General features: G+C 55.6%; 1 protein-coding gene across 1 annotated transcript; it reads right to left on the bottom strand.

Annotated features, from left to right (window-relative positions):
- On the bottom strand, window positions 1-21,906 carry KIAA0513 (KIAA0513 ortholog). The gene is made up of 13 exons (XM_066327474.1): window positions 21,776-21,906; window positions 10,452-10,923; window positions 9,133-9,232; window positions 8,652-8,725; window positions 8,476-8,546; window positions 7,801-8,011; window positions 7,360-7,400; window positions 6,827-6,905; window positions 6,233-6,310; window positions 4,692-4,721; window positions 2,315-2,395; window positions 1,952-2,046; window positions 1-1,841 (listed from the first exon to the last, which is right to left on the bottom strand). Exons 2-13 carry the CDS (start codon window positions 10,778-10,780, stop codon window positions 1,792-1,794), a joined length of 1,239 nt encoding a protein of 412 aa, XP_066183571.1. The 5' UTR covers window positions 10,781-10,923; window positions 21,776-21,906; the 3' UTR covers window positions 1-1,791.
- Between the last annotated feature and the right edge of the window lie 4,468 nt (window positions 21,907-26,374).

The raw sequence follows: 26,374 nt of genomic DNA, 5'->3' as shown, positions 1-26,374 counted from the left end.
TTCATTTTTAAGATCATTTATTCCAATCTCTCTCACACACACCTCATCCTTCACACAGTCCCAGTCGAGGAGGGTTTATGGCTATTTTTATTGGATTTTAATTGGGTTTTTTTCTAGAAAAATACACATGCAAATAATATATTTCCTTCAGCGCCGAACTCTTCTTTTCATGTTGGAAAAAAAACATAATAATATTAATAATAAAGAAATGAAGGAGGATTTGGGAAAGACCTGAGTGGAGACAGAGACAGGGAAGGCCGTGGGGATGGGATGCTCCATGGTCCAGCACATTTTATCCTGCAGGAAGGCGTTTTCTGGGATGAGGGACCAACATCACCCCCTAACCCCGAGAAAAACCCTTCTCCAACAACTCTGCCCAGGTTTGGGGATAACCAAGGAAAAATTGGTGCTGGATTTGTCCTTCCTGCAAGACCCAGCACGGATCCCATCCCTAACAGCAAAGGAAGCCCAGCTTGGGTAAAAGCATCACTTGGATGCTGGGAAATGACACCAGAAGCCAAGAGCTACATGGGGGAAAAAAAAAAGTCCTTTTATGCTATTTCCTACGAGCTACAGCTGAGAGCACAGGGCAAATGGATGGATTGAGACCTGCACTCGTGCTTCAGGATGATGGTTTTGGGGTGAGACTCTGGTGGACCCTTGGCTGTGCAGGGCTGGGGCTTTCTGTGCCTGTGGGCTGCTCCTTGCAGAGGGGAGCAGCGATGTCCCTGTGTCCCCAGAGATGTCCCTGTGTCCCCAGAGATGTCCCTGTGTCCCCAGCCTCTCTGCAAACACCGTGCCAAGGTCCAAGGGAGAAAACAGCTCTGCTGCACGGTGGGAGCTGCCACCCCCTGGAGCAGAACAGGAGGTGTCCTTTAGACAGGGCTGTTTCAGGTTTGATGGATGAGCAGCTGGAGCCAAGAGCTGGCCAAGGAGAGGGCAGAGAGGAGCAGCCCAGGGAGGGAGGACAATTAATCTACTGCCACAGGACGCCAGGAGGCTTTGGGAAATGTCACAATCTGACAGCATCCCGACACTGACAGAGCAGCAGGGAGAGGGATGAGGCGTTTTTTCATCTCCCAAGCCAAGCAGAGCTGCTCTGCCTCCTCTGCCCAAGGCCATGGCTTTTTTTTCCTACTGATCCAGGCTAATGATGTGGAGCAAACCGTTGTCTCTTTGCCCAGAGGTACAAACCCACACAGGGAAGGTTTTCCAGGGAAGGATTTCCCTCCAGCTCCCAAGGAGCTGCACACCTCTGCCCCTCAGCAAGGCACCACCCTGCCCGTGTCCCCAGCCAGTGTGACACCCCTGGAGTCACCACACAACCCGAGTGGTGGCTGGGAGCAGCCCCAGCTCCAGCATCAGAGAGGGGACACCAGCAGGGAAAGGCAGCCTTGGATACCTCTGGATTTACCACCAGAGAACCCCACCAGCATCTCCTGGCGGGGCTGCAGACACAGCACCTGCACAGCCACGCTCTTCCTGCTTTTCCCTCGTGTTTCCTTTCATTTTATAACCGAACAAAATTCACCTTCTGGGACTGCCTAGCCCGAAAATCGAGGCGGGAGGGTCTGGCGAGGGCGGGGGCTTGTTTGGCTCCTATGTCTACAGGCTGCCCTGGGGCAGCTCTAGAGTTTGGTGGACGATCATGCAGGTTTTCTTGCAGCTCGTGTGTGTGGTTTGGTTTGTAGGTAGCCCGGTTTCAGTCTCAGGTAGCCCCGGGGGTGGGATCCTCTCCCCTCCCCACCCGTCCGGCCGCCGTCTCTCCGTCACCACGCGTCGCCCAGGCGGCTACTCCGTGGCCATCTGCTCGATGTGGTCACTGAGCAGCTTGTATTGCTCTGGGGAGGAGAGAGAAAAGGCCTCAGGGAGGCTGCTGAACCGTCCCATCCACGCTCCATCCCTCCAGAATCCCGGAAAGGGGCTGCACAGCCCCCGGGCTCTCCCTTACCTTCATCCAAGTTGCCGATGGTCGCCTGCTTCTTGAGGAAGTCACTGCAGAGCTTCTTGTTGAGGCCGAAGGCCAGCATGTTGTGGATGAAGGTGCTGAGGGAGGACAGAGATGCTCTGGGTGAGAGAATGGCCAGGCTGCCCCTTCTTCCCCCCACCTTCCTCTTCCTCTCCCTCTCCTCAGCCCCCCGGAGCAGGCACTGGGATGATGCTCGGCTCATCAACAGAAGGGGCAGGAGCCGATCCCAGGGAGAAGCAGCAAAGATCCTCTGCACCATAAGGGATGTCCCCAGCAGGGGAAACACGTGGGAAGTGTCCCCCCTCTCAGCTGGGCCCCCCTGGAAGGTGCCTGTGCCCTGCTCACCCCAGCTGCCCAAAGGTGATGTTCTCGTTGAAGCGCAGGCTGTCGTCACGCTCCTCCTGCGTCATGTGGCACCACTTCTCCCTGCAAGGAACAAGCCAGTGTGGCACCACTCCGTCACCAGTGTCACCTCAGGAGCCCCTGTCTGCTTCCTCCCACCCTGGGCCACGCTGCTGGAGGACAGGAAGGCACCGAGAGCCCCTGGGTGTGGTACTGGTGTTGGAGGAGCTCACAACACGGATCCACCTGCAGAGCTCCTGCCCTGGAGCAAGACAAGAGACAGCTCAGGAAAAACCTCATTCCACCTTGGCTTTGCCTGGCAAGGCCCTAAGATTAAGAGCTAAAAACAGCATGGATCCCTCCAGCACGGATCTCACCTTCAGAGCCACCGTGGGCACCAGGAGGAGGCAGGGGACGGCCACCCCAGCAGGGCTCTGCTGAAACCCTCCAGCCTGCGAGGGTGACAGGGGGACACCAGGCACCTGCCCCTCACCTGCAGCAAGGCTCCAGCTCCCCAAATCCCCACCAAGGTGCTCCCCTGACACACCTCCCCCTCTGGCAGGGCTGGCAGCTCCCACACCCCTCCCCACGGGCCAAAATCCCCGAGGATGCCCCGGCTCCATTCCAGCTCCCTGCAACTGCAGCATCACCTCAAGGGGTGGAGGGCTTGAAGCTCTGCGTGTTTGCAACCAGCTCTAGGCAGTGGCAGAGTCCCCACCCCGGGAATAAAGCCTGTGCCACAGGGGTGTCACTTTGGGGTGGTGGCAGCAGGGCTCAGTGCATGCATGCCAGGGAAACTACAGCTCCACGGTGAAGCCAGCCCCTTCCCGAGAACCAGGTGAGGTTACAGCCAAGGATAAGAGGAGGAAAAGCCAGGAAAAACAGGGACAGGCAGAAGAAAAATGGAGGAGAAGGAAGATGAGAACAGCAGGAGAAGAAAGGACACTTGTAGCTCGCCAGAAGAGCAAGCAGGAGTGGGGAGCTGTGCAGGGTGGAAACTGGGATAGAAGGAGTCTCACCCAAAATTCAGTGAGGCTGGCTCAGCCCCAGTGGGGCTGGAACTGGAAGAGGATGGGTGCCCACAAAGGGAGTCAGACCCCACTAAATCACCCCAAATGTGCAAAGCTGCTGAGCTGAGCTGAGCCTCCAGCCACCAGCTCACTGTTTATGGGGCTCTGGAAATGTGCACAATATGTTTCAGGTTTTGTTGGCGTTTTTTTTTTCTTTGAGAAAAGAAGGTGTAATTTCTCTCAGATAAAGCTTAGGATAGTAAATAAAACCCACGGCCAAATGTAGAGGGGAAGAATCGAATTAAAAAGCTTTGAAATGTGGGAGCAAAACTTCACAGACCCCACTGGCTCACTCACGGAAGAAACATGTTTGTAACTCTCTTTTTCCTGCCTTTTTATGTTTTGGAGGGAAGAAGAAGGGAGAAAAAACATTATCAAAGTGACCTCTCCAAAAAATTTGGCGTATTACTAGAGAGCACCATGCCTGGGAAGGGAGAAAACCCACATGTGGCTGCACTCAAAGCCTTTGATCTCCACACTGGCCCAGCAGGACAGGCACAGGGGTGGGGAACCCCTGGGGCTGTGGGGTTGTATTTTGGGGTATCCTTGCTGTGCCTGGAAATGCTGAGAGCTCTCCATCAACCCTTCCCTCTTCCAGCAGCAGCGTTTCCCCCCGCACAGCAAACCCCAGCAGTGATATTTACACCATCCCTCAGCCAGGATATTCCTCAGCCACACAGAAAATTCGCTGCCAGGCTTCCAAAAAACCTTCATCCTCTTGCTGATGCCATCACCTGCAGGGATTTGCTCCCAGATCCCACACTGCAAGAGAGCAGTGCCTGTTCCCCTGCCCCAACTCCAGCTCATGGCCCTAAGGACATGGCCCCAGTTGTCACATGCAGCACCTCCTCGTCTGCAATTTTAATTTTGTTAAGGGATGGCAGCAGAAAAGTGCATTAAAAATGGAAAAGGGGCCAGCTTCTGCAGCTGGCAAAGGATCCCCAGCACCTCTAAGTGGCAGCAGAAGCCAGGAGCAAGCAGGAAGGACAGGAGAGGGGGATGCTTTCTACACAAAGAGACTCAGTTCGTGTCCAAAACCTGCCCAGAGGGATGTTCCCAGCAAAATATCACAGCTTGAAACCATTCAGGCTCCTTTTTGAAAAACCACATGAAAGAGGAGCCGATCTAAACCCCTGTGGCCCTTTGGGAGGGTGATGCTCATGCTCCAACCTCCGGCACTTTCTCCTCCTCCACGGAGAAAGGGCCTCGCAGAGCCCCCCAAAAACCACATCCCCCCTTCCCCAGGGCAGGGTGTGGCCCGAAGTGAGCAGCAGCCTGTGGGCACTAAGGAAGGACAGGGACAGACACACCTCTTCTCCTCTTCCTCCCCAGTGTTCCCTCTGGAGCGGCGGCAGAAACGGGGCCGACAAAAGTGGAAAGGTCATGCAAGACAGAGGGATGGAGGGGAACGGAGAGAAGAAGAGATGGAAGAAGGTTGTTAGAGGCACAGAGAGAGAGAGAGGAAAGAGAGAGAAAGAGAAAAAGAGGAGTTTAGTTCTGGTTTTTTCCCCTCCCCTTCCCCTGCCCTCCCCACCCCGAGGGGGAAAATCCTCCCCCAGGTCTGGCTGCAGCACCGGGAGGACAAAGCCCGGCCACCCCAGGGATGTCCTGGTCACCCCATCGCAGAGGTGGCCTCAACCCCATCTCCACGGACCTTCTGGGCATCTGCCATGGTTAAGGACCCACCTGGAATTCCAAACCCAGCCCCACCAACCACATCCTCCCTGCAGGGATTTCAATCCTCAGCCCAGCGCGGAGCATCCCGGCTCACTGTCAGGATTCTGCATCCTGTGCAGAGGACTCCGGGGGTCACCGTCACCTCCCAACCCCCCCGAGACACTCCGGATTCTCCAGGCTGCAGCTCCCAAAGCTCCTTTGTTAGCCAGGCTCGTTCCTGCAGCCCAGGCTCAGCCATCAGATTAATTGGAAAAGGCACTCGGAGCAGGGAGCAGCTGCCGGTGGCGTCTGTCCTTGTGAGGCATTTGCTGCTGCTAATTTGGGGCTTAATCAAAGCAAATGTAGTTATGGTTACATTGCTGCTCAATAGGCTCTTCCCCTGCTTGCTCGGGAGAAGGAAAAAAAAAATAAAAAGGAAAGCAATAAAGGGGAAAAGAGGGATTGATCGGTGAGCAGAGCCTGGCACAGCATCCCGGGGTGTGAGCCAGGGCTGCTGCGGCTGACCTCGGCATTTGGGGAGGGCACAGAGGGGGACTCGCTGTTCCAAAGGGCTGTCAGAGCTCCGAAAAGGGGCTGGAAGGCTCCGAGCTCGGCGATTCCACCCCGAGAGCTCCGAGCCTCAGGGCGCTGCACACACAGGGCACTGCACACATGGGAAACTGCGGCCGGGAGAGGATGGAGAGGCTGGAGCCCTCGCACTGCTCCGGGCTGGAGAGAGGGGTGGACACAAGCTCGGTGAGTGTCTAACCCATTTCTGCACCCCCCGACACGAGCTGCCCCTTCCCTGGCGGGTTTAGCACAATTTTGGGGGCTGGCAGTGCCACACCATCCCCAGGTTCTCTCCTTGCCGGCTGCAGGTTGTCCTTCCTGGGGACAGCTGGGGACATCCGCTCCATCCACTGCGCCTCCCAGACCTGCTGGCAAACTCAGCCTGAGCCCCGGCTGGGATTTCTGGGCACTTCTCTAGGGTTTGTTTCCTCCAAAAATGCTGCAACGAGCAGCGAGAAAAACCTTCCTGCTCCCACCCCTCTGCCAGGCTGCTCACCTCAGCAGCCCACTGCTCCCAGCAGCTTTCTGGGATGGAAAGCAGAGCATTTCCCCAGGGCTGGACAGGCTCAGGGCTGTTGGGAGCAGCACCCTGGGGGGCTGGAGGGGACACAGGGACATGTCCTACCTGGTGGTGGGGGACCTCTTCCTGCGCTCGCAGTGCACGGCGTCGAAGAAGGCGGCGTTCCAGAAGCGGAGATTGTGCCTGCAGGAAGGGAGAGGTTGGGAATGGCCAGTGGGGATTTTATAGGTAGGAACATCCACAGGGTGCCCAGAAAAGCTGGAGCTACCCCTGGAAGTGTCCAAGGCCAGGTTGGACGGGGTTTGGAGCAACCTGGGACAGTGGAAGGTGTCTGCCCATGGCAGGGGTGGGGCAGGATTGCCCATGGCAGGGGTGGGATGGGATGAGCTTTAAGGTCCCTTCCAACCCAAACCATTCCAGTATTCCACAATCTCACAATTCCACAATCTCACAATTCCACATCTCACAATTCCGCCTCTCAGCCTGTCCCCGAGTCCTCCCAAGGGTCAGGATGGGCTGAACAAATCTGGCAGATTTCTGGACCCGCCCTTTGGTGGCTGCAAACACACTCTCATTAGCACGAGGGACGTGCCAAAGCCAAGGCCAGCTCTGGCAGGGGCATTTGTGGACATTTGGGGACATGTGGCCAGCAGGACAGTCCCCTCCCCAGGCAGGAGCCAGCTCGCCCCAGGGCTTTACCAGATTGGCTGCTGCTTGAGGTGCATGTACAGGTAAATCTTCTCCCCTTTCTTCTCCTCCTCTGGGCTCTGCAGGGACACTGTGGGGACACAAAGTCACACATCTGGGGGACTCCCACCCTCCCACCCACGTGTGGATTTGGGGCCCGCTCCCAGTTTGGTGGCTGAGCAGTTGGAATGGTTTGCAAAGCAAACACATCCCCTACACATCCACAGCAAGGGGAAGAGGAGCCCGTGGAGGGAGGGATGAGCCCTGATGAAGGCAGGGATGGCCCAGGAGGATCCTGGAGGGGCTGGACCACTGCTCTGGGAGCACACACAGGTACTGGGGGAGGATACTGCACCACCAAAGCTCAGAGGCAGTGGGTGCCCAAACCTCTGCAGCCTGTGACGCTGAGGACCAGATCTTCACAGGATGAGAGTTGTGACTGGAATTTCAAACCCAGCCCGGAGGAATTGCAGCATTTCCAACCCTCTTCCCTTGCCCAGGGGTGCCTTGGCCATGCCCATGTCAGCAAGGCTGGCTGCACTCACCCGTCTTCTTCAGCTTCTCCTTTGGTTTGTCTTCACCTTCTCTGTGGCACAAGAAATCAACGTCAGCTCCAAAAATCCTGTCCCCTCCAGACAGCCCATGGCCTCCCCGGAAAAGGGAACCTCATTTGAAAGACCCTCTGATCCCGTACCACCATCCCCAGGGCCAGAAAGGTGACAAAGTGACAGTGATATCCCTCCCCTGGGACCCGGTACAGAGATGAGACAGAAAATCACGAGCTTGGAACCACCACACAACTCCATGGCTCTCAGTTTGGAGACAAACTGGGAGGGATTAGGACAATGGCCAAGGGAAACGGGACTCCCAGACCATGAGGTGACAGTGACAAAAGCATGGGACCAGGCTAGAGATGACCTCTCATGGTGGCCTTACACCTCTAGTTTGGTCATGATAAGGGTCCCTGCCCACCCAGGGGTACCCACTCGCTCTTTTTGGAGGCAGGACCCTTCAGTTTGGTCTCCAGGCCCCCAAAGAAGCCCTTGACATTCTCTGTCTTGGCCGAGGTGTTTTTCAGCAGCCTCTCTGCGATGTCCTTCTTCTCGGCCAGCCAAGTGTTGGCTGACTTCAGGTACGAGTCGATGCTGCCCGTGGGCTTCTCCTCCTTGGCCTCCAAGGGCAGGCCGTGAGGTTTCCCTGGGGAAAACACACCAGGAGCTCAGTGAGCCCCTGCCCCTGAGCACTGCCAGCTCCTGGGGACCTGCATCCAGCTCCACGATGCACCACCAGGAGATGGGAGCGCCCAGGATCCCGTCCCAATCCCTGTAGGTTTTTATTTTTATCCTCCCCACTCTCATTTTGGATAGAAAATCCCTATGGAGGAGTGGTCACCCCACGCCAAACAATAAACCAGCTTCTGGGCTGAGGTGTTCACATCCCACCCCCAAGGGCTGGGATCATCTGGGGATGGTCACATCCAAATATTTCTGGCTGGAAGCAAAGACAAAGCAGCATCACCACCCCAGCGAGGGGCTCTGCTGGGTTTACATGGATTCTGGGCTCTTTTCCACTCCCTCCCAACACCTTTCCCATGCACAGGACTCATTTCAAACCTGCCCCCAGCCCCAGCAGAGCCTCCACAGGGGTGCAGGTTCCCTTACCTATGTAGTAATAGGTGAAACACATGGTCATGAGGTTCTTGGCAGGGCTGAAATCGTCCATCTGGTGACACCTGACACAGAGGGAGGGCTCAGTGAGGACAGCCCGTGATGGGGACCCAATCACAGCTCTGCCCTCAGGGCCTTTTGGGGTGCTCAGGGTGCCCCCCAGGACTTACTCGAAGAGCACGAGGGCGAAGGACTGCATCAGGCGGTAGAAGGTCTGCTCTGAGACACACTTGGAGTTGCAGCGCTGCAGGGACAGAACCCAGGGGTCAGCAGAGCAGCAGGAACCTCCTCAGCCCCCCTGGGACCCCCCACCATGGGCAGGGGGAGAAGACCACCCATGGCTGGCTCTCCCCCTCAGAGACAGCCCTGTGCCTGTCTGGGGTGTTTGGCTGTGGTTTTCTTTGTGTCTGAGCGCTGGTGGGGTTTAATTTTAAATAAAAAAAAAAAAGAGAGAGAGTTGTCTCCCACGTTGCACCAAGGGTGTGTATATTTAACTGCTCAAAATGTATTTATTCATTCCTGTCTCTCCCTCTGCTGTGGTTCCTCGCTTTGCTTGAGTTCCTGCCTTCCAAAAATACCTTTTTTGGGATGGAAATAAACCCCCAGCCCGTGCAGGATCCCTCCCTGCTGCCTCCCCACCACTCCCCTCACCTGGGCGCTCACGTATCTCGCAAACCACTCCCTGCCCTTCCCGTTCTCGCTGCTGCAGAGTTCCCCAAACCTGGCCTTCTCCTCTTGGTCCAGATCCTCTCTGAAATAGGGAAAAATTTAAAAAAATAAATCATTAAAGACAAGGATGTGACCTGCACCCCCTTGGCATCAGCATCCTGGTGCTGGAGGAAGACAGAGGAAGAGGAGGAGAGCAGCATCCATTTTGTCATCCCTCGCCTTGCGCCGCTCTTGCTCCCTGGCAGGAGGGGAAACCAAAGGCAGAGGGACAAGGATAAGAACCAAGGAGGAGTGAGCAGAAACTGAGCTCCAGAGACAGGCAGGGAGCCCCAGAGCAAGAACAAGGCCTGTTGCTGCTCCTCACGCTCCATTTGCTCCATCCAGCCTGACACGGAGCCGGGAGTGGCTGAGCTGGCAGTGCCAGGAGCTGGGGGCTGCAGGGCTGGGGACACAGCCACGGGGACCCTGGGCACGGGGAGCCACTCGCTGAGCAGCCCTGGGGACAGGAGATGGGGACAGCCAGCCCCTGCCGTGGGAACGGGGAGAGGGAAGAAGGCAGGGAAGCTGGGGGTGGCAGATGAGCTGGGATGTGGCCAAAGGAGAGGGCCAAAGCTGACGTTGTGGAGGGTGTTATAAAGGCAGATTATAAAGTTGGCTTCTTGCAGATATTAGAATGAATCCTACATGTATAATTGTACTGTGTTGTGTTTTATTAACAGAGGTTAGAAAAGTGATGAATGTGTTTTCTGATCGTCACATAATGTAAATAGTAAAAAGACTGGGTTTTTTTCTTCTTTGTGACATCTAAACTGATCAAATCAGAAGTGTGAGGGAAGGGTCGTCACCTTGTAACCCTGCATAAAAACCTGCTAACTTTCTGGTTTTTTTATCAAAACCAAAAAACCTCAAGAGCAAGATTTATAAAACCCATGCATGTTACCAGACAGAGTGGAGCCACCCACAAATAAATCTATCAGACAAGATGATTGGGGATGCCTGAAACAGATAAAAAACTAGAAAAGAATGCATTAATAGCTATTGAATATGTAAAACGGTAATCCTTAAAACACAGCGATTGAAAGAGAAGTGTGTTCTTTCTGATAAAAAAAAAGCTTTTTTTCAGCTAGAATTTTGCTCTTCGGTCTCCTAACTGTCTCTTTTTAATTTTTATTAAACTTAAAACTTTCTGTAAGAGCGGACCGCGTTTTCCACAAGGGGAAGGGGGCAAACGCGGGGAATCAGCCCAGATCCAATCTCACCCCGTGGGGATGTCCCCAGCGTCCCCAGCCCTGCTCACTCACCCGCCGGTGAAGATCTTCTCCACGTAATTCCGCATGAACTCCCGGCGCTCGGCCGTGGCCTCGTCCTGCGCCGACTCCGTGCTGTGGCTGGACGAGAAGGACTCGTTGGAAGAGGAGCGGCGGTAACCACGCCAGTGCCGTGGGGACTCCCCCATGTCATTGTCACTGTCGGCGGACTCGGTGGCATCGCTCTCCTCCGCTGTCACCTCCCCTGTGTCCCCTGGGTGGCCGCTGTCGCTGGGAGCCGCGGGCTCGGAGAGCTCGTGGGAGGACGTTTCGGTGTCCAAGTCAATGAGGTTCCCGACGGGCACGTCCAGAGGGGCCTCCATGGCTCTCCCCGGGGATGTGGCAGTGTTGGGGACACTCGCTGCTCGTCCTTGGGCCCCTCAGCGGGGCGTTGAGGCCATGGCTGGCAGGACGCTGGTTAAGGCAGGCAGCACCTCCCGGGGGGGCACAGGCTACCACAGGACATCTGAAAAAGACACCAGGAGGACAAAAGTGAGGACAGGGGAAGCACCAGCGTGGCTCTTGGGGCAAGGCCACCCCCCACAATGTCCCCAGGATGTCCGTCAGCGGTGGAGGGACAGACAGGGCTGGCTCCTCTCCACGTGAGTCAGCAATCCCATGGAATGCTCGCCTGCTCTCGGCGCCGCCCGAGAGGGTTTTCCATCCTTTAGCCCAGAAAAGGGACAGTTGGAGCCTCGGCTCCATGTGTCACTTTGGGGATGTGACATCTCGTGGCCTGACGGGCAGAACTGGGCTGGCAGGAGCCAGCAGCTGGCAGGACACTGGTGGTTCTCCAGGGCAGGCCTGACATCCTTCTGTCCCTGCCCTCCCTCTGCTCACGGGCCTGCCTGACCCCGTTTGGAAACGGGATCATCTCCGGGCTGGAGCATCCTGGAGTTTAACACACATCGACTTAGCTGGGAATGGAAAAGGGATGCTGGCCACGACAGGAACTGGAATGGGATGAGGACACAGAGCTCTGCACTGCAGTTCAGGGGTTTTGGCACCCCAGATGGCAAAGGTCCTGCAAAGGAGGTGCAGGGACCACAGGGATGGACAGGGATGTTCCGACACGTGCCCATCCTGGACAGTGCTGCAGCAAAGGAGGCAAGGGAAAGGCCACCCTGAGGCTGCTCCTGTGCCAGAGAGTCACTGGTGTGCTCAGTGAGGGTGTTTCTGTCCCCAGAGGTGGCAAACTGCAGTGCCTGAGACCCAGCACACACTGCAGCATCGGGGCACAGGGTGGGACAGGGGCAGGGACAGCAGCACAGGTGACAGTCACAGTGACAAACCCAGGGCAGCACGACAGCAACACAGACACAGCCCTGCTGCCTTCCAGGGAACTGATCCCAGGACACAGCAACCACCCCCGGAGCAAAAATCCCCCAAAGGACTGATGTCCAGTCCATCAGACAGACTGGAGTTCAAACTGAAACCAAATCTGACGTGTTTCACCAAGCACAGCAGTGGGAAAACAACCCCTGGGCTGCAGGAGCAGCCAATCTTCCAGCAGCATCCCCTTTCTCCTCCTCCTCTCCTCCAGGGACCCTTTGGGACAGAGAGAGAACACAAAACTCCTTGAGTGGCTGGGAAAAGCCCCTGTCCCCCAGAGACAGCAGGGACAGAAAGGAAAGTCACCTCGGGTGACAGAACTCCTGCTGCCACCTCTGTCAGCTGTCCCAGCCTCCCTCACACTGAGCCCATGGAACACACCTAGAGCTGCCCCCCGGGAGCTGCAGGGACACTGCTGCACTCCAGGAGATGTGGAGAGTTTGGCTCCTGGGAGAGGAGCAGCCCAAGGCTGCAGCACAGCGGGGACTGGTGGTGTTCCCATGGGGATCCAGCCAGCTGCAGCCTGGCTCCGTGTCCCTGGCAGTGTGACTCATCCCAAACCTGCCCTCCAGCTACAGGGACATCCATCCAGCCCTCCATCCATCCATCCATCCCTCCATCCATCCATCCCTCCATCCCTCCATCCCTCCATCCCTCCATCCCTCCATCCCTCCATCCATCCATCCCTCCATCCATCCATCCCTCCATCCCTCCATCCATCCATCCCTCCATCTATCCCTCCATCCATCCATCCCTCCATTCATCCATCCCTCCATCCCTCCATCCCTCCATCCCTCCATCCATCCATCCATCCATCCCTCCATCCATCCATCCCTCCATCCCTCCATCCATCCATCCATCCCTCCATTCATCCATCCCTCCATCCATCCATCCATCCATCCCTCCATCCCTCCATCCCTCCATCCATCCATCCCTCCATCTATCCCTCCATCCATCCATCCCTCCATTCATCCCTCCATCCCTCCATCCATCCCTCCATCCCTCCATCCCTCCATCCATCCATCCCTCCATCCATCCATCCATCCCTCCATCCATCCATCCCTCCATCCCTCCATCCCTCCATCCATCCATCCATCCATCCATCCATCCATCCATCCATCCATCCATCCATCCACCCCTCCATCCATCCCTCTGTCCCCAGCCCTCCCCACTCCCACAGCAGCTGCAAAGTCCCTTTTGGCCCTGATGGAGAGAAGGTTCCAGAGCCCCTTGCAGTGCCTAAAGGGACTCCAGGAGAGCTGAGGAGGGACTTTGGATAAAGGCATGGGGTGACAGGACACAGGGAATGGCTTCCCACTGCCAGAGGACAGGGTTAGATGGGATTTGGGGAAGGAATTCTTCCCTGTGAGGGTGCTGAGGGCCTGGCACAGGGTGCCCCAGGAGCCTCTGGGAGAGAGGACCTGGAGTTCAGCCCCAGGGAGTGCATCCTGCTCACAGAGGGAAGGAAAAGATTTAATCCCCCACTGACCAGCTCATGGAAAAGCCCTGCCCTTGAGTGAAGGCCACCAAAGGTATTGGCAGCTGCTGAGGGTGCCCAGACTTCTCAGGCACCTCCAAAGGGGTTGGGTTCTCAGCACAGAGCACAGGAGAGCTTCAAAACCAGCTGCAAAACCAGCCCTGTCCCCACTCCACAACCTGCTCATTGCTCCAGCAGAACAAATCCAGGGAAGGAAACAGCCAAAATACCAAACGAGAGCCTCAAATTGCACAATTGGCACCGTCCACTCAGGGACACGAGCAGAGCTGCACATCCCACCACTGCCCAGGCACAGCCCAGGGGTCTCCATTCCTGGCTGGGTCAAGTTTGACACTAAATGGGGGTTCTGGAATCACAAGGGACTTTTGGGGCTGCTTGGGAGCCTTGATACAACATCACGAGCTTCAGCATCATCCTGAAGTTCAGCAGCTCCTGGGCTGACTTTAACCATGGAGCTCAATCAGACAAGTGGAGACACCAGCCCAGGAATATCACCCGTGAATGTGCTGAAGCTGCACTTGGGAATGCCACAGGGAACTCGTGGTGCCCTGGAACTTTGGAAAATGCCTGTTTTTTACTAATAAGAGATGCTGGGGTAGATGTTCACCTACAGCTGCATATGTGTGCAAGCAGCTTTTACCCATGACCAGCCCTTAAATCCGGCACTCCTGGCTGGATGTCCCAGCATCTCTAAACTTTGCAGAGTTTCCCTTCGGGGCTTTTCCCAGGTGTGAGGTCAGGTTTGCTCCCCTCAGCAATTCACACCTGGGATCCAATCGCAATTTGCTGCAACGGAAATCCCAGTGGGGAGCAGGATTTAACCAACCTGTGCCCCGGCTCTCCTCTCCCTCAAATCACAGCGTCCCAATGTGCTGCTCCCAGCCTGTCCCCAGGGCTGGGTGACAAACTGAGATAATCCCTGTTATCAGCCCACATGATGACAGAGCTCGAACCCACACTCGCTGCATCCTGCACCAGAGCGTGCTCCAGCCTGGAGCTGTCAGGGATGACTAAAAACTGTAATTAAAGCAAAGAAACCTCTGGCTGCCTCCTGGCAGCCTCATCCCTGCAGTCTGGCACCCAGACACGGAGTGCAGGAGCTCTGAGAACACTCAGCTCCGGGGAAAGGGGAAAAGCCACGATCGATGTTCAGCAGGACTCGTTTTGGCAGCCCAGAGGGGACAACTCTGCTCCTTTGGACACGGGCAGGAGCTCTGCAGAGAGCTCTGGCACTGCAGCCCTGCCAAGCATCCCGCTGCTGTGCGGGGGATGCTGCTGTGGGCAGCACCTGCCCTGGCCGGGGCAGGGTTTATGCCCGGTGCTGCAGCACGGGGGATTTCAGCACATGCCAGGCTTCTCTCCCAGCTGTGCCAGGGGAAAAATCCTGCCCAGCCTGCAGGAAAGGGGTCAGAGCAGCACTGCGGCCTCCTCCCACGCCGTGTGCCCTGCAGAGAGGGATGCAGTGAGGGGACACGCTCAGGGAGTCACCGCAGCTGGCAAAATGCCACCGCTCAGTGCTGGCACCTCTCCACGCTGCGGGCCTCCACGGAAAGCCTCCCTTGTCCCATCCTCACAGTGTCCCGGCACGGGAATGTCACCTGCTCGTGGTGCTGGGGACAGCCACCCACCTGCGCTGTCACCCCCGGGTGTGTCCCCAAGCTGGGCGGGCACGGAGCCAGCCCGGCCGGGCTCTGCAAGGGCACCCTGGGCACGGCTGAGCGCCTGCCAAGGAAAACTCCCTGTGCCGGCAGGGAACAGCGTGTTTCCTCCGCAGGGAACTGGTCAGGCTTGTTCCCTCGTGTCCCTGCCCCCGGGGAGAACACGCCGGCAGCCGGGTCACGGCACGACCCGTTCAGTGCCAGAACCCTAAATCCAGCGCTTAATCCCCGTCCCAAGCAGCCCTCTTGAATTTAAACCCACCAACCTGTGTGGTTTAAACACACCAACCTGTGTTGTTTAAACACACCAACCTGTGTTGTTTAAACACACCCTGGCGCTTCGGAGAGCCCGAACTCCTCCTGGCCGGCTTGGGCCGTCCCCGGTGCAGATCCGCTCTGCTCCCGGAGCCGGGACACGCTCCCGGCTTTATCGGGAGCCTCAAGCTGTGTCCCGGCCAAGGAGCAGCCTTGCTGCAGCACTGCCCACAGCTCGCCAGAACAATTCCCTGGATGGCAGGGGGATGCCTGAGAGCGCAGAGACCGCACACATCTCCCGGTGTGACGGAGGAGGATTTTTGGCATGTGATGTGTGGAGGTTTAGAGGATCTTTCCCCGATCAGCATCTCCCCTCCCGGGCCCGGCGCTGGGGCGCTGCTCCCTTCCAGGCGGATCCTTCCCCTTCCCGAGCTTTAGCTCACACGGAGCACGGATAAAACCATCTCTCAGCCCTTAAACCGGAGCCATTTCCCGGGAATGTGAAGCCCGGCGAGCTCCCAGCTTGCCCCGCTTCCCGGAGCGCCTTTTCCTTTTCCCCGCTGCCATCAGACACCAGATGGCAGCTCCCCGTTCGCCGGGACTTGGCGAGGAGGATGAAATGTCTCTTGAATAGACCCGAGCCGGGCTTTTGTGGCGAGCAGCGGTTTCTCCTTTCACATTTCCCAGCGGCGCAGCTCCCACACACCCGCCTCGGCCTCGGCCACATCCCCTGGGAGCCGCGGGATTCTTCTTCTTCTGCAAATCCCCATTTTTACCTGGCAGCAATTCCCCCCCGGGGCCAGACCCGGCAGTATTTTGGGAGTGAACCCCCCGCAAAAGCACACGCGTGGGTGGTTCCCTGCCCCTGACCACCCTCAGCCCCCCTATTCCCAGGGGAATTGCTGCTCCCAGCCCCGGCACAGGGGTCCGGGATGCACCTTGGGGACACCGGCAGCGCTCGGAGACCCTTCCCGGAGAGGATGGACTCATCCCCCCAAGGATGTACCGAGCTTAAAAACAGCTGGAAAAAACCCAGCAGAGTGTCACCTCCCGGCGTGATCCGGGGACAGAGAAGGGATTAAAGCCCAGGCCTGTCTGTCCCCAAGCTCGGGGTCACCCCATCCTCATCCTCCGCCTCTCTCGGTGTTTACCTGGCCGCCGGGAGCCTCGCAGCGCCTCTCCTCTCCCCAGCCTCAGCAGCATCGAGCCCTGGGGGTGGCCGGAGCGGCGGGGGAAGGGACGATGGAGGCGACTTTGCGCTGCCTCCGTCCCTCCCCGTGTCCCCGCGGAGCTCCGGCGCATCGCGGTGCCCACGCGCGGCTGCGCGCACGGCGCCGGCTCCCGACGGAAAAAAAAAAAATAAAAAGGCTGAAGGAATAAATAAAAAAAAAAAAGCTCCCGATGTCATTCCGGTCACGCTTTGCACGGCCGGTGCTTCCCCGAGAGCTTTTTCTGAAGCGCACAGCCGGCGGGTTTTGGCCCTGGGGAGGGATTCCCCCCATGCCCAGCATCATCATCATGATCATCATCATCCTCAACCTCCCTCTGCGCCCTGGAGGAGGGAATGTGGAGGAAAAATTAGGTGGGATCTCCATTAAATGGGAGTTCTCCAGCCTGAGTAGCTGCACGGGCAAATATCTAAATATATCTCTCTATATATCCAATATATATTTATAAATATCCAATATATTTGCACAGGCAAATATCCAAAATAGCAAGCGAAATGATGCAGAGTCCCCATCAAAAGGGGGGGTCAAATTGTCTTAAGCCCCTTGCACGTGCAGATATCCAAAATATGAAGCAAAATAAGGTGGAGTGCCCGTCAAAGAGGGATTCTCCAGGCTGAGACAGCCGATCCCGACCCCTGAGCACCCTCACATCTGGGATATTAAAGCGAAATAAGGGAGGATTCCCACCAAAGAGGAATTCTCCAAACCAGCTGAAGCCCTGGCACGTGCAGATATCCCGAATATTAACTAAAATAAGGTGGAGTTCCCAGAAAAGGGGGAATTCTCCAGCTCAAAGCTCAGCCTGTCGAAGCCCCTGGGCACCCTGACATCTGCGAATTTGAGCAAAATTAGGCAGGGTTCACATCGAAGACAAAACCTCCAGCCCAAACCAGCTGAAGCCCTGGCACGTGCAGATTTCCCAAATATTAACCAGGATGAGGTGGGTTTCCCATAAAAGAGGATTCTCCAGCCCAAACCAGCCTGACATATCTAGACACCCCGAATCTATTAACTAAATAATAAATGAAACAAATAAATCTATTAAATCTATTAATCTATTAAATAAATCTATTCACTAAATCTATATAACTTAAATAATATAACCCTATAACTTAAATAATATAACTATATAACTTAAATAATAAGTTATATAATTTATTATTTTATTATCTAGCCTAATTAAATAGTAAATAAATTAACTAAAAGAAGGTGGAGTCTCCATCAATGGGGAGTTCTGCAGCCTAAATACCTGCACATGCAGAAATCCTAAATATTAACCAGGATGAGGTGGGTTTCCCATAAAAAGGGGGATTCTCCAGCCCAAACCAGCCTGACACATCTGGATACCCCAAATCTATTAACTAAATAATAAATAAAACAAATAAATCTATTAAATATATTAAATAAATCTATTAACTCTATTGAAGAAATCTATTAACTAAATAGATAATAAATTAATTAACTCTATCTAGATAGGTAATCTATAATAACTATATAGATAATATGTAGATATAACTATAGCTATATATCAATCTATAATAAATTAATTAACTAAAGTGGGGTCCCCATCAATGAGGAATTCTGCAGCCCAAACCAACCTAACCACTTGCACGTGCAGATATCCCAAAAATTAACTAGGATGAGGTGGGTTTCTCATTAAAAGGGGGATTCTCCAGCCCAAACCAGCCTGACATATCTAGACACCCCAAATCTATTAACTAAATAATAAATAAAACAAATTAGTTAATCTATTATATAAATCTATTAAATCTATTGAATAACTATATTAACTAAATAATTAAATTAACTAAAATAAAATGGGGTCCCCATCAATGAGGAATTCTGCAGCCCAAACCAACCTAACCACTTGCACGTGCAGATATCCCAAAAATCAACTAGGAGAAGGGGAGTTTCCCCATAAAAAGGGGATTTTCCAGCCCAAAATTCCTTCTCCTCGAAAACCTCCAGGTTTTTCCTGGTAAGGGATGGAAACAGGGCAAGGCTGAGCCTCCTGAGTGTCCCACAGAGGGGTGTTACAGCCCCGGGAGGAAATTTTGGGGTGCTCTCAACAACGGGGAGAGGAAGGAAAAAGAGAACAAGAATGAAGAGAAGCAAACAAACTCGGAGAGGAGAGCACCAAGCTCTAAACTGGAGGGATGTCCCTTAGTTTTTAACACAAGGCTCTGAACAACAGTGGTAAAAGAGGCTTAAGTAACTAGAAAATAGAAGGAAAGATCTCGAAATGACACGTGTCTTCCGGGAAGTCAGAAAAAATGTTACAGCATGCAAGAAGTCAGCAACAAATATAGAAAATTAACAGGCTCACATCATGTAATAATCAAAGTATCAGCACTGAACGTCTAAGGAATTTGAAGTAACACCTTTTTAAGCTATCATGTGCTTGTAACATTGAGGTAAAACACGGAAATACAGTGAAACAGCTCTCGAGGGCACCTCAGCCCCCCCAAAGGCACTGCCTGCATTAACCCAGAGGGGTCTCTCGGAGGATTTGGGGGAGCAGCAGCCCCTGATGGAGACAGGAGGCTGGAAACCCCCAGATCAGCACAGGCTCCGTGCTCCTGCTCATCCTCCCTGCCCCAGCACCACCGTGACCCCGAGCAGAGCCCTTTTCTGTGCCTCAGAGCATCCCTCATGGGCAGAGAGGCAAGAACTCCTGTCCCAGCACACCCTGGAGGACCTGCAGTCCTGCTCTGACCCCCGAGAAGAGCAAAACCCGCTAAATCCACATCCTTCCCCACTGGAGATGGCAAGGGAAATAGAGCTGGGGTGGGAAATTCAGCAGCCCTGGCACAGCCTGGCCAAACCCCAGCACTGCTGCTCAGGAACACCCTTGGAAAAGAATCCAGAGCCTCAGTTGTGAGGTTTTCAGTGCTCTGGAGCCAGGCAGGAGTGAGGGTGATGGGTGAGTCGCTCCTGCCACGGAGCATCCTCATCAGGAGAGCTCAAACTTCCATTAGTGTGAAAGTGCTCGTTGTCCCCTCGGTCCCCACACGGAGGGAGCAGCGCTCCTGTGACACAGTGCATGAGCTCAGCACAAACCCGGGAGCATCCCTAATTGGCTGTGTGCCCAGGGTGATTATTATAATTAAGGCAGACTTGAGGAATTGCAAGTGACATGGAAAAGCCACCTCCCAGTTCCCCGGTTTGGGTACAACACCATGGGGAGGGTTTTGGTGCCTCCCCCTGGGCAGGTCTTGCTGGTTGGGTTTTTCCACGTGGATGCCTGGCCTTGATTTGTTTGGTTTTATCTGTTTATTCTGCTGTTGACCCTGGGTTTGGAGCATGGGAAGTGGAAATCCTGGGAATACACACACGTTCCTGGCACCTGGAGATGCTCCAGGCTTGGAGCAGCCTGGGGTAGCTGAAGGTGTCTCTGCCTTCAGGGGGTGGAACTGGATGAACTTTAAAGGTCCTAAACCTCAAATCCCCTGGTTCTAGGAAGTTTTGTGCTTCCTCCACCTCAGCTCACAGCCCTGCCCGGGAATTCTTCACCCTAACAAGGAAAGGAGAGGCCCCAGGCACTGGGAAATCATCCATGCCATGGCTGGAAGCAGCCAAGGAGCAGGACCCAGGCTCAGGTTGGGTTATTCACCCTCCTCACCCAGATGAGACCTCCAAGACTTGCCAAGTGGAAACCTCCCCACGGTGCTGCCCCCAAAAACACCCTCCTGGGAGGGTCACCCCTGTGCAGAACCCCTCTGCTCACACCTCCATCCTCGTGAGCCTGAGAGATTTGGAGCTTGCTACCTTTTTCCCCAGGAAAAAAATTCTCAGTCGTGGCAAAACACTCTCTCCTTGCTCAAAGCAATCCTTCTCCAGGGGGTGTTTTGCTGTTTTTTTGGTTAACCAGTGGGATTAGAGAGGTGCTGCTCCTATTCACCAACCATGGTAATTCTCTATGGGAACACCTTATTAAAGAAAATAGAAACCCCTTAGAAAACAGAGCCTTCTTTTTCTGTGCTCTTTTGTCACCAGAGGACACGAAAAGAAGGACATTCACCCCTCAAGCTGAGAAGTGAGGAAAAGAGGAAAGTTTATTTTGGTTTGGAGTTTAAATAGGGTCCGGACTTTGAGCAGAGATTGGGAGATGAGGTTAATTAACACTTTTCTGACCCCACTGGTTAAACTAGAAGCCTGTCAACTCGTCCTTCCCCCTGGCAGGAATGTACTTACAAAACATCACTCTTTGTTCACCTTACAATCGGTGAGAAAGCTCCAGCAGAAACGTGAAAACAATCGAAAGGCTGAAAAATCTTTGCTTTCTGAAATATCTGGAGTCCTACAGCGACACAATGTCAGCCCAGAACCATCTCCCAGTGTCCCCTTGGCTCCTGACACCTCCCTGCCCCTTCCTTGGCACGTTGCAGGGCCGAGGGGCCGCAGCTGCAGCGCTGGCACAGGGAGCTGTGCCCGTGACGTGGATGTCCCCGTGGCTCACACAAAGGCTCCGGGGGTGGCTGTGTCTGTCACACACCGCCAGTGCCCTATTTTCCCTTTTCCAGCCCTTCCCAGCACGCCTCCAGTGCCACAGCCAGGCTGGCATCTGCCAGGGGTGGGTGCTGAGCACGGGGTGATGTCCCCATCAGGCACAGGGTGACACCCACATCCACTCAGGGGAAGCAAATTTTGTGGAAGTTACTGAGGTGTTGGGTAATTTTTTTTGCTTCACAGCCCTGAGCAGCAGGATCAGGCTCAAGGGCCCAGGGAGGAGCTGGCAGATCCGGGAAGGAGCCAGGGGTTGATGGCAGAAGGATCCCAGAATCACAGAATGTCCTGAGTTGGGAATGACCCAGAGGGACCGTCCAGCCCCTGTGTGACACCCCAACAACGTCACCCTGTGCCTGGGGGTGTCCAAACCCTCCTGGAGCTCTGGTTCATTCCCTGCGGAGCCTGGGCAGTGCCAGCACCCTCTGGGGGAAGAACCTTTCCCAAAATCCGCCCCAAACCTCCCCTGGCACAGCTCCATGTCATCCTCTGTGTCCTGTCCCTGGCCAGCACAGAGGTGTCACTGCTGCCATTCCCAGTGTGATGTCAAATCCTGCTGTGAGGAGCTACAGCAGAGCAGGGCTGAGGGGAAACGAGATAACAGCTCTGATAAACCCCCAAACCCAGGTCCTGTAACAGCACAGGGCCAGGCTGACCCCATGCCAAAAGAGGAGCAGCTCCTCTGGGCAGAGCTCCAGCAGAGCCAAAGAACTTGGAGAGGGATGGGCAACAAGAGACTTCAACATCACAGAGCCACCTGCACAAGGGTGAATTAATTTCCATTAAAATAAAACCCAAAAACCCCAATAGGAAAGCACCCAAGCCCCAAAGGATACTCACCCTCCACCATCTCATGGGCTAAAAAATTTCCTTCAGCCTCCCAAGACGAGGAAGACTCCGGGTTCCTGGTGCTGATCTGTGCTCCAGAGCCCTGTCCCAGCCCTGGAGCTCCTGGCTGTGCTCCCTGAGCCCTCAAACCCAACACCCAACACCCAGCACAACGCAACCCAGTGTTGCCACACCACGGATGGTTGTGACACAGCTGCTAAAAACCTAAATAAGCCGCTCTTCCAGACTGACCCTCTGCAAATCCCTCCTAATCCAATCCTGTTTGTGGCATTAAGTTGGACCCTCCCATACTGGACGCCCCTGTTTGCTCAACACTTGGGAAAATCCCCGTCTTTTCTCAGTCCTGGTTGAAGCTGTGATGAAGAAGCAGCCAGAGTTTCCTTCTCCTCGTGTGTGTGTGGGGTTGTTTGGGGTCAGGGCTGTGCCTGCACTCCCAGCTCCACGTCCCACTGGCACATCCCCTGTCTGGGCATGGAAAAGCTCCCGCTGCGCCACGGTGACACAGGCAGGATTTCTCCTCTGCTGGGATTCACGTGGTGTAAAACAGAGCTTTCTCCACCTTATCCAAACACAAGGGAAGAGCTGGGGGATGTAAACCGGGCTCTGACCTGCAGCTTCCCCAGCTGGGCTCCAGCTTAGGGAACAAACCCCAACCCACGTTAATTTGGTGTGTTATTCCCACAGAAGATGCCAGAGCAACATTCCCCCCCCCACAGCTCGGGGCTGGGAACTCTGTGCCCTCCCTGAGGCCATCCCACAGCCGGATCCCACGTCAGGAGGACACAGAGCTGTGGGTTTGTCCCAGCCACATGATGCTGATTCCTTCAGGGAGGGAAAAAATAAACCCCAACCCTGCCCGTGTGTCCCCGGGGTCCTCTCGCTCAGCAAACATCTGCCACCACACGTGTGTCACAGCAGCTCGGCCAGGAGGAGGAAAGTGTTAGAATTCCCCTCAGTCTCCCTGGCACCTGCAGGAAAGCCGTGCCACGGAGAAGGGAATCTGTTTTATCTCTCCTAAAAGGAAAGCTGAAGCTGTTTGTCAAAGGAGACGCGGGTGGCCAGGCTGGCACAGGCTGCAGCAGCAGGAACAGGGCTCCTTCCCCTCTGCTTCCCCTCCAAATAAGCCTGGATCTAGTCTGCATCCATCAAACCTCCAAATATCCACAGGGAAGGAACAAAAAAAACCAACATCTGTACCCACCAACACTGCCTGCAAGCCCACGTGGAGCTGGGGAAAGGCTCCAGGGGGATCCAGTCCGTGGCAAAGCGGCCCTTGGAAGAAGGAAAACCACCCGTGGAGGCCCAGCAGTGCTGGAGCTGGCAGGGAGGAGGTTGGTTTTTCCTCCCTCCCACCCACTGCAGGCAGTGGGAAGGGCAAGGAGGAGCCGTGAGGCTGCTGGGAGGGCAAAGGTGACAGCTCCACGTCCTGTTGTCACCGTGTCACGGCGCTGGGGTGGTGGCAGGAGCCACCCACAGCAGCATCAGGAGCCTTGGGACAGCAGGATCCACCTCGGCTCCGGCAAAACGATGGGATTCACAGGGAATGGCAGCACAGCTCAACCTCTGACCACCCCACAGCTCCCCACAGCCAGCTGCAGTGCTGGTGACACCTCCAGCACAGCTCTGGTGTCCCCTCTCCTGCCCCAGCTCAAGCCAGGGGTGAGCATCACCTCCAGCTCCATCTTTCCCGGGAAGAGGGTGGTCCTCACACGTGGGAGAGGAGCTGGTGGGAGCCCTGCAGCCCCCAGGATGAGGGCAGAGGATGCTCAGGACACGCCAGTGACCAAAGGGAAGGTCACCAGCACGGTGGGAACAGAGCCCAGGGATGTGGATATTGAGGCACGACAATGGCAGAGGATCAACGCCCTTTTCCTGCTTTTATTCCCAAATCCTGCCAAAGACAGGATCTCTGAGCAGGGCGCCTCAGCCATCGTCCCCTGAGCATCCTGCTGAGGTGTCACCTCCCTGCTCTGCCAGTCCTTCCCAAGGTCACTCTGCAATCCCAGAAGATGTGGCATCCTGGTCAGCAGCAAGGGACAGGGACAGGACAAAAGAGCCACTGCACTTCCAGGCAGGGAATCCTCCAGCCCCAGGGAATCCCTCCAGCCCCAGGGAATCCTCCAGCCCCAGGGAATCCTCCAGCCCCAGGGAATGCTCCAGCCCCAGGGAATCCTCCAGCCCCAGGGAATCCCTCCAGCCCCAGGGAATCCTCCAGCCCCAGGGAATGCTCCAGCCCCAGGGAATCCTCCAGCCCCAGGGAATGCTCCAGCCCCAGGGAATCCTCCAGCCCCAGGGAATCCTCCAGCCCCAGGGAATCCTCCAGCCCCAGGGAATGCTCCAGCCCCAGGGAATCCCTCCAGCCCCAGGGAATCCTCCAGCTCCAGGGAATCCCTCCAGCCCCAGGGAATCCTCCAGCCCCAGGGAATCCTCCAGCCCCAGGGAATCCTCCAGCCCCAGGGAATCCCTCCAGCCCCAGGGAATCCTCCAGCCCCAGGGAATCCTCCAGCCACAGGGAATCCCATCCCTGACTGGGTTTACACAAAGACCTCCCAAATTCCTGAGCAAATAACCAAGGAAAATAAGAGTGACTCCAATAACTCTGGTCATGGAAGGCGACTTCAACCCAAGCTCTCTGTGGTGGGGTGTGCTCCTTCCAGATGGGATGGGATGGGACAGGGCGGGGTGGGATGGAATGGGATGAAATCTCAGTGCCAGTCACCCCTAAGTGGTTCTTTTTTTTAGCACACACCAAAAATACCCAAACCAAGCTCATTTTGGGTGGAACAAGGTGCTCTCCGAGGTCCCCTCTAACCCAAACCATCCCATGATTCTCTCATTTTACCTTCCCCAGCTTCCCTGGGCTCTCTGGAAGTGCCTCGTGTGTTGTTATTTCCCTTCCAGCTCCCGCAGTGACTCCTGGAGCTCTGTTTGTGTCAAGCTCCAGCACACGCCGGGTAACAGCCCAACAAGGGGCTCACAAATGTCATCTTTGGAGGCAGCGATTGTCACTGCAGCCATCTGCCAAACCGGGAGCCAGGCAGGGCAGGGACAATCCAGGGGCTGGATGTGTCACAGCAGTGCCACACAGGGCGATCAGCAGAGATGCCACACTTCGGTCTCTGATACCACCCCCCCCCCAAAAAAAAAAACCACCAAAAAACTTTCCAAACTACAAAACTTCCAGCTTTCCGCACCTCCCAGCAGCTTTTGCAGGCAGCCGCACACCCTCCAGCCCCAGCCTGCTCCCAGAGAGCCCCGCAATGTCCTTTTACCTCGTGTCCCTGTTCCCTGGGGAAGCGGCGGGCAGGCGATGCGCGGCCCCGGGTGGGGACAGCCCGGAGGGACGGGGACACCCCCGCCAGCATTCCCCGCTCTCCGGCGATGAATCCGAGCTCCGGGTGACCAAGTGAAAGCCAAAGCAGCTGAGGCAAGGGATGCACCCGCTGCTTTTTCCGTGTCCCCGGGTGCCGCCCGCCCGGCGGGACTGGAAAGACCTGTTGGTGCTCCTGCCGGAGCCACGAGGGCACGGCGCTGGCAGCAGAGGTGTGGCAGAGGCCAGCAGGGCTGCCGTCACCTCCTCTGGGGTTGGCACCGCCGCCCTGAGCCTGGCAAAGCGTTGGGGGACACCTCAGTGCCGGCGGGATGTGTCCCCCAGCACAAAGAGGGATCCCGAATGATTTCACCGCCGTGTGCCCGCCCAGGGAATGAAGCTGTTTCATCTGTCCTCGAGTCACGCTGGGGTTTGGAGGGTCCCACCTGTGACTGAGACCCCGAAATGCTCGAGGATTGAGCCCAGAAATCCCCCAGAATCCCAAATCCAGAACCGTGGGGCTGCCCTGGGCCAGCTGCTCCCAGTCCCCACCTCCCCAAGGACCAGCAAACAGCGCAGCCAGGGGGAGAAACCAGGGGGAAAGAAAGTGGGGGAAAGGCAGTTTTATTTCTCCCTGACACTTAATAACCTTTATTGTCCTCCGAGCAGCGGTTTCCCGTTCCAAGAGGCGATTTTCCTCCAGGCTGGGAATGTTTTAGAGCCTGGCAGCTGCCCCATCCCCTCGCCCTGCACCCAGAAACCCCAAAAAAGGTTCCAAAGCAGAAGTGAAAAGCTGCCGGGATTGGAGGTGGCCCTTTGGGAGCGCTCTGAAATCCCTGGGGATTCACCCCACAACATTCCCAGGCTGCCGGGGGAGATCTTTCAACGCTTGAGGTTGTACAAAAGATTCCAGGGATACAGCAGAACATCCTGAGCCGGCGGATGAGGCATTTACCAGCCCTCGGGAGAGGCACTGACAACTCGCGGGAGGCGAAAGGAGGAATTAATGGTGCTGCAATTCCCACTGCCTCCATCGTTAGGGAGGGGGAAAAAAACGCATCCGAGCAGCTTCACTCGAATGCACAACGTAATTTGGTTTGGATTTAATGTCACTCGGCTTCCTGGAGATGGGCTGGAGCTGGGAAAAAAAAAAAAGCCTCTGCTTGGCTCGACCGTGCCCCAGGGAAGGTGGAAGCAAAGGTTGGAGGAGTTTTATGGAGGGAAAAGCTCAGCTGAGCCCGGGCAGCGCTGCTGAAGTGAGACATCACCCCCAGGAGCTG

This window comes from Sylvia atricapilla, chromosome 12 (assembly GCF_009819655.1).
Source record: "Sylvia atricapilla isolate bSylAtr1 chromosome 12, bSylAtr1.pri, whole genome shotgun sequence".
Taxonomy (NCBI): domain Eukaryota; kingdom Metazoa; phylum Chordata; class Aves; order Passeriformes; family Sylviidae; genus Sylvia; species Sylvia atricapilla.
The sequence above is the reverse complement of the archived record's forward strand: the minus strand, read 5'-3'. Positions and strand labels throughout refer to the sequence as shown.

Coding starts and splice junctions, on each gene's coding strand:
- KIAA0513 (XM_066327474.1), bottom strand. CDS start 10,780: ATGGAGGCCCCTCTGGACGTGCCCGTCGGGAACCTCATTGACTTGGAC. Junction 6,311..6,826: donor CTCAAGCAGCAGCCAATCTG/GTAAAGCCCTGG, acceptor CCCTTCCTGCAG/GCACAATCTCCGCTTCTGGA. Junction 4,722..6,232: donor AAGAGGTCCCCCACCACCAG/GTAGGACATGTC, acceptor CCGCCGCTCCAG/AGGGAACACTGGGGAGGAAG.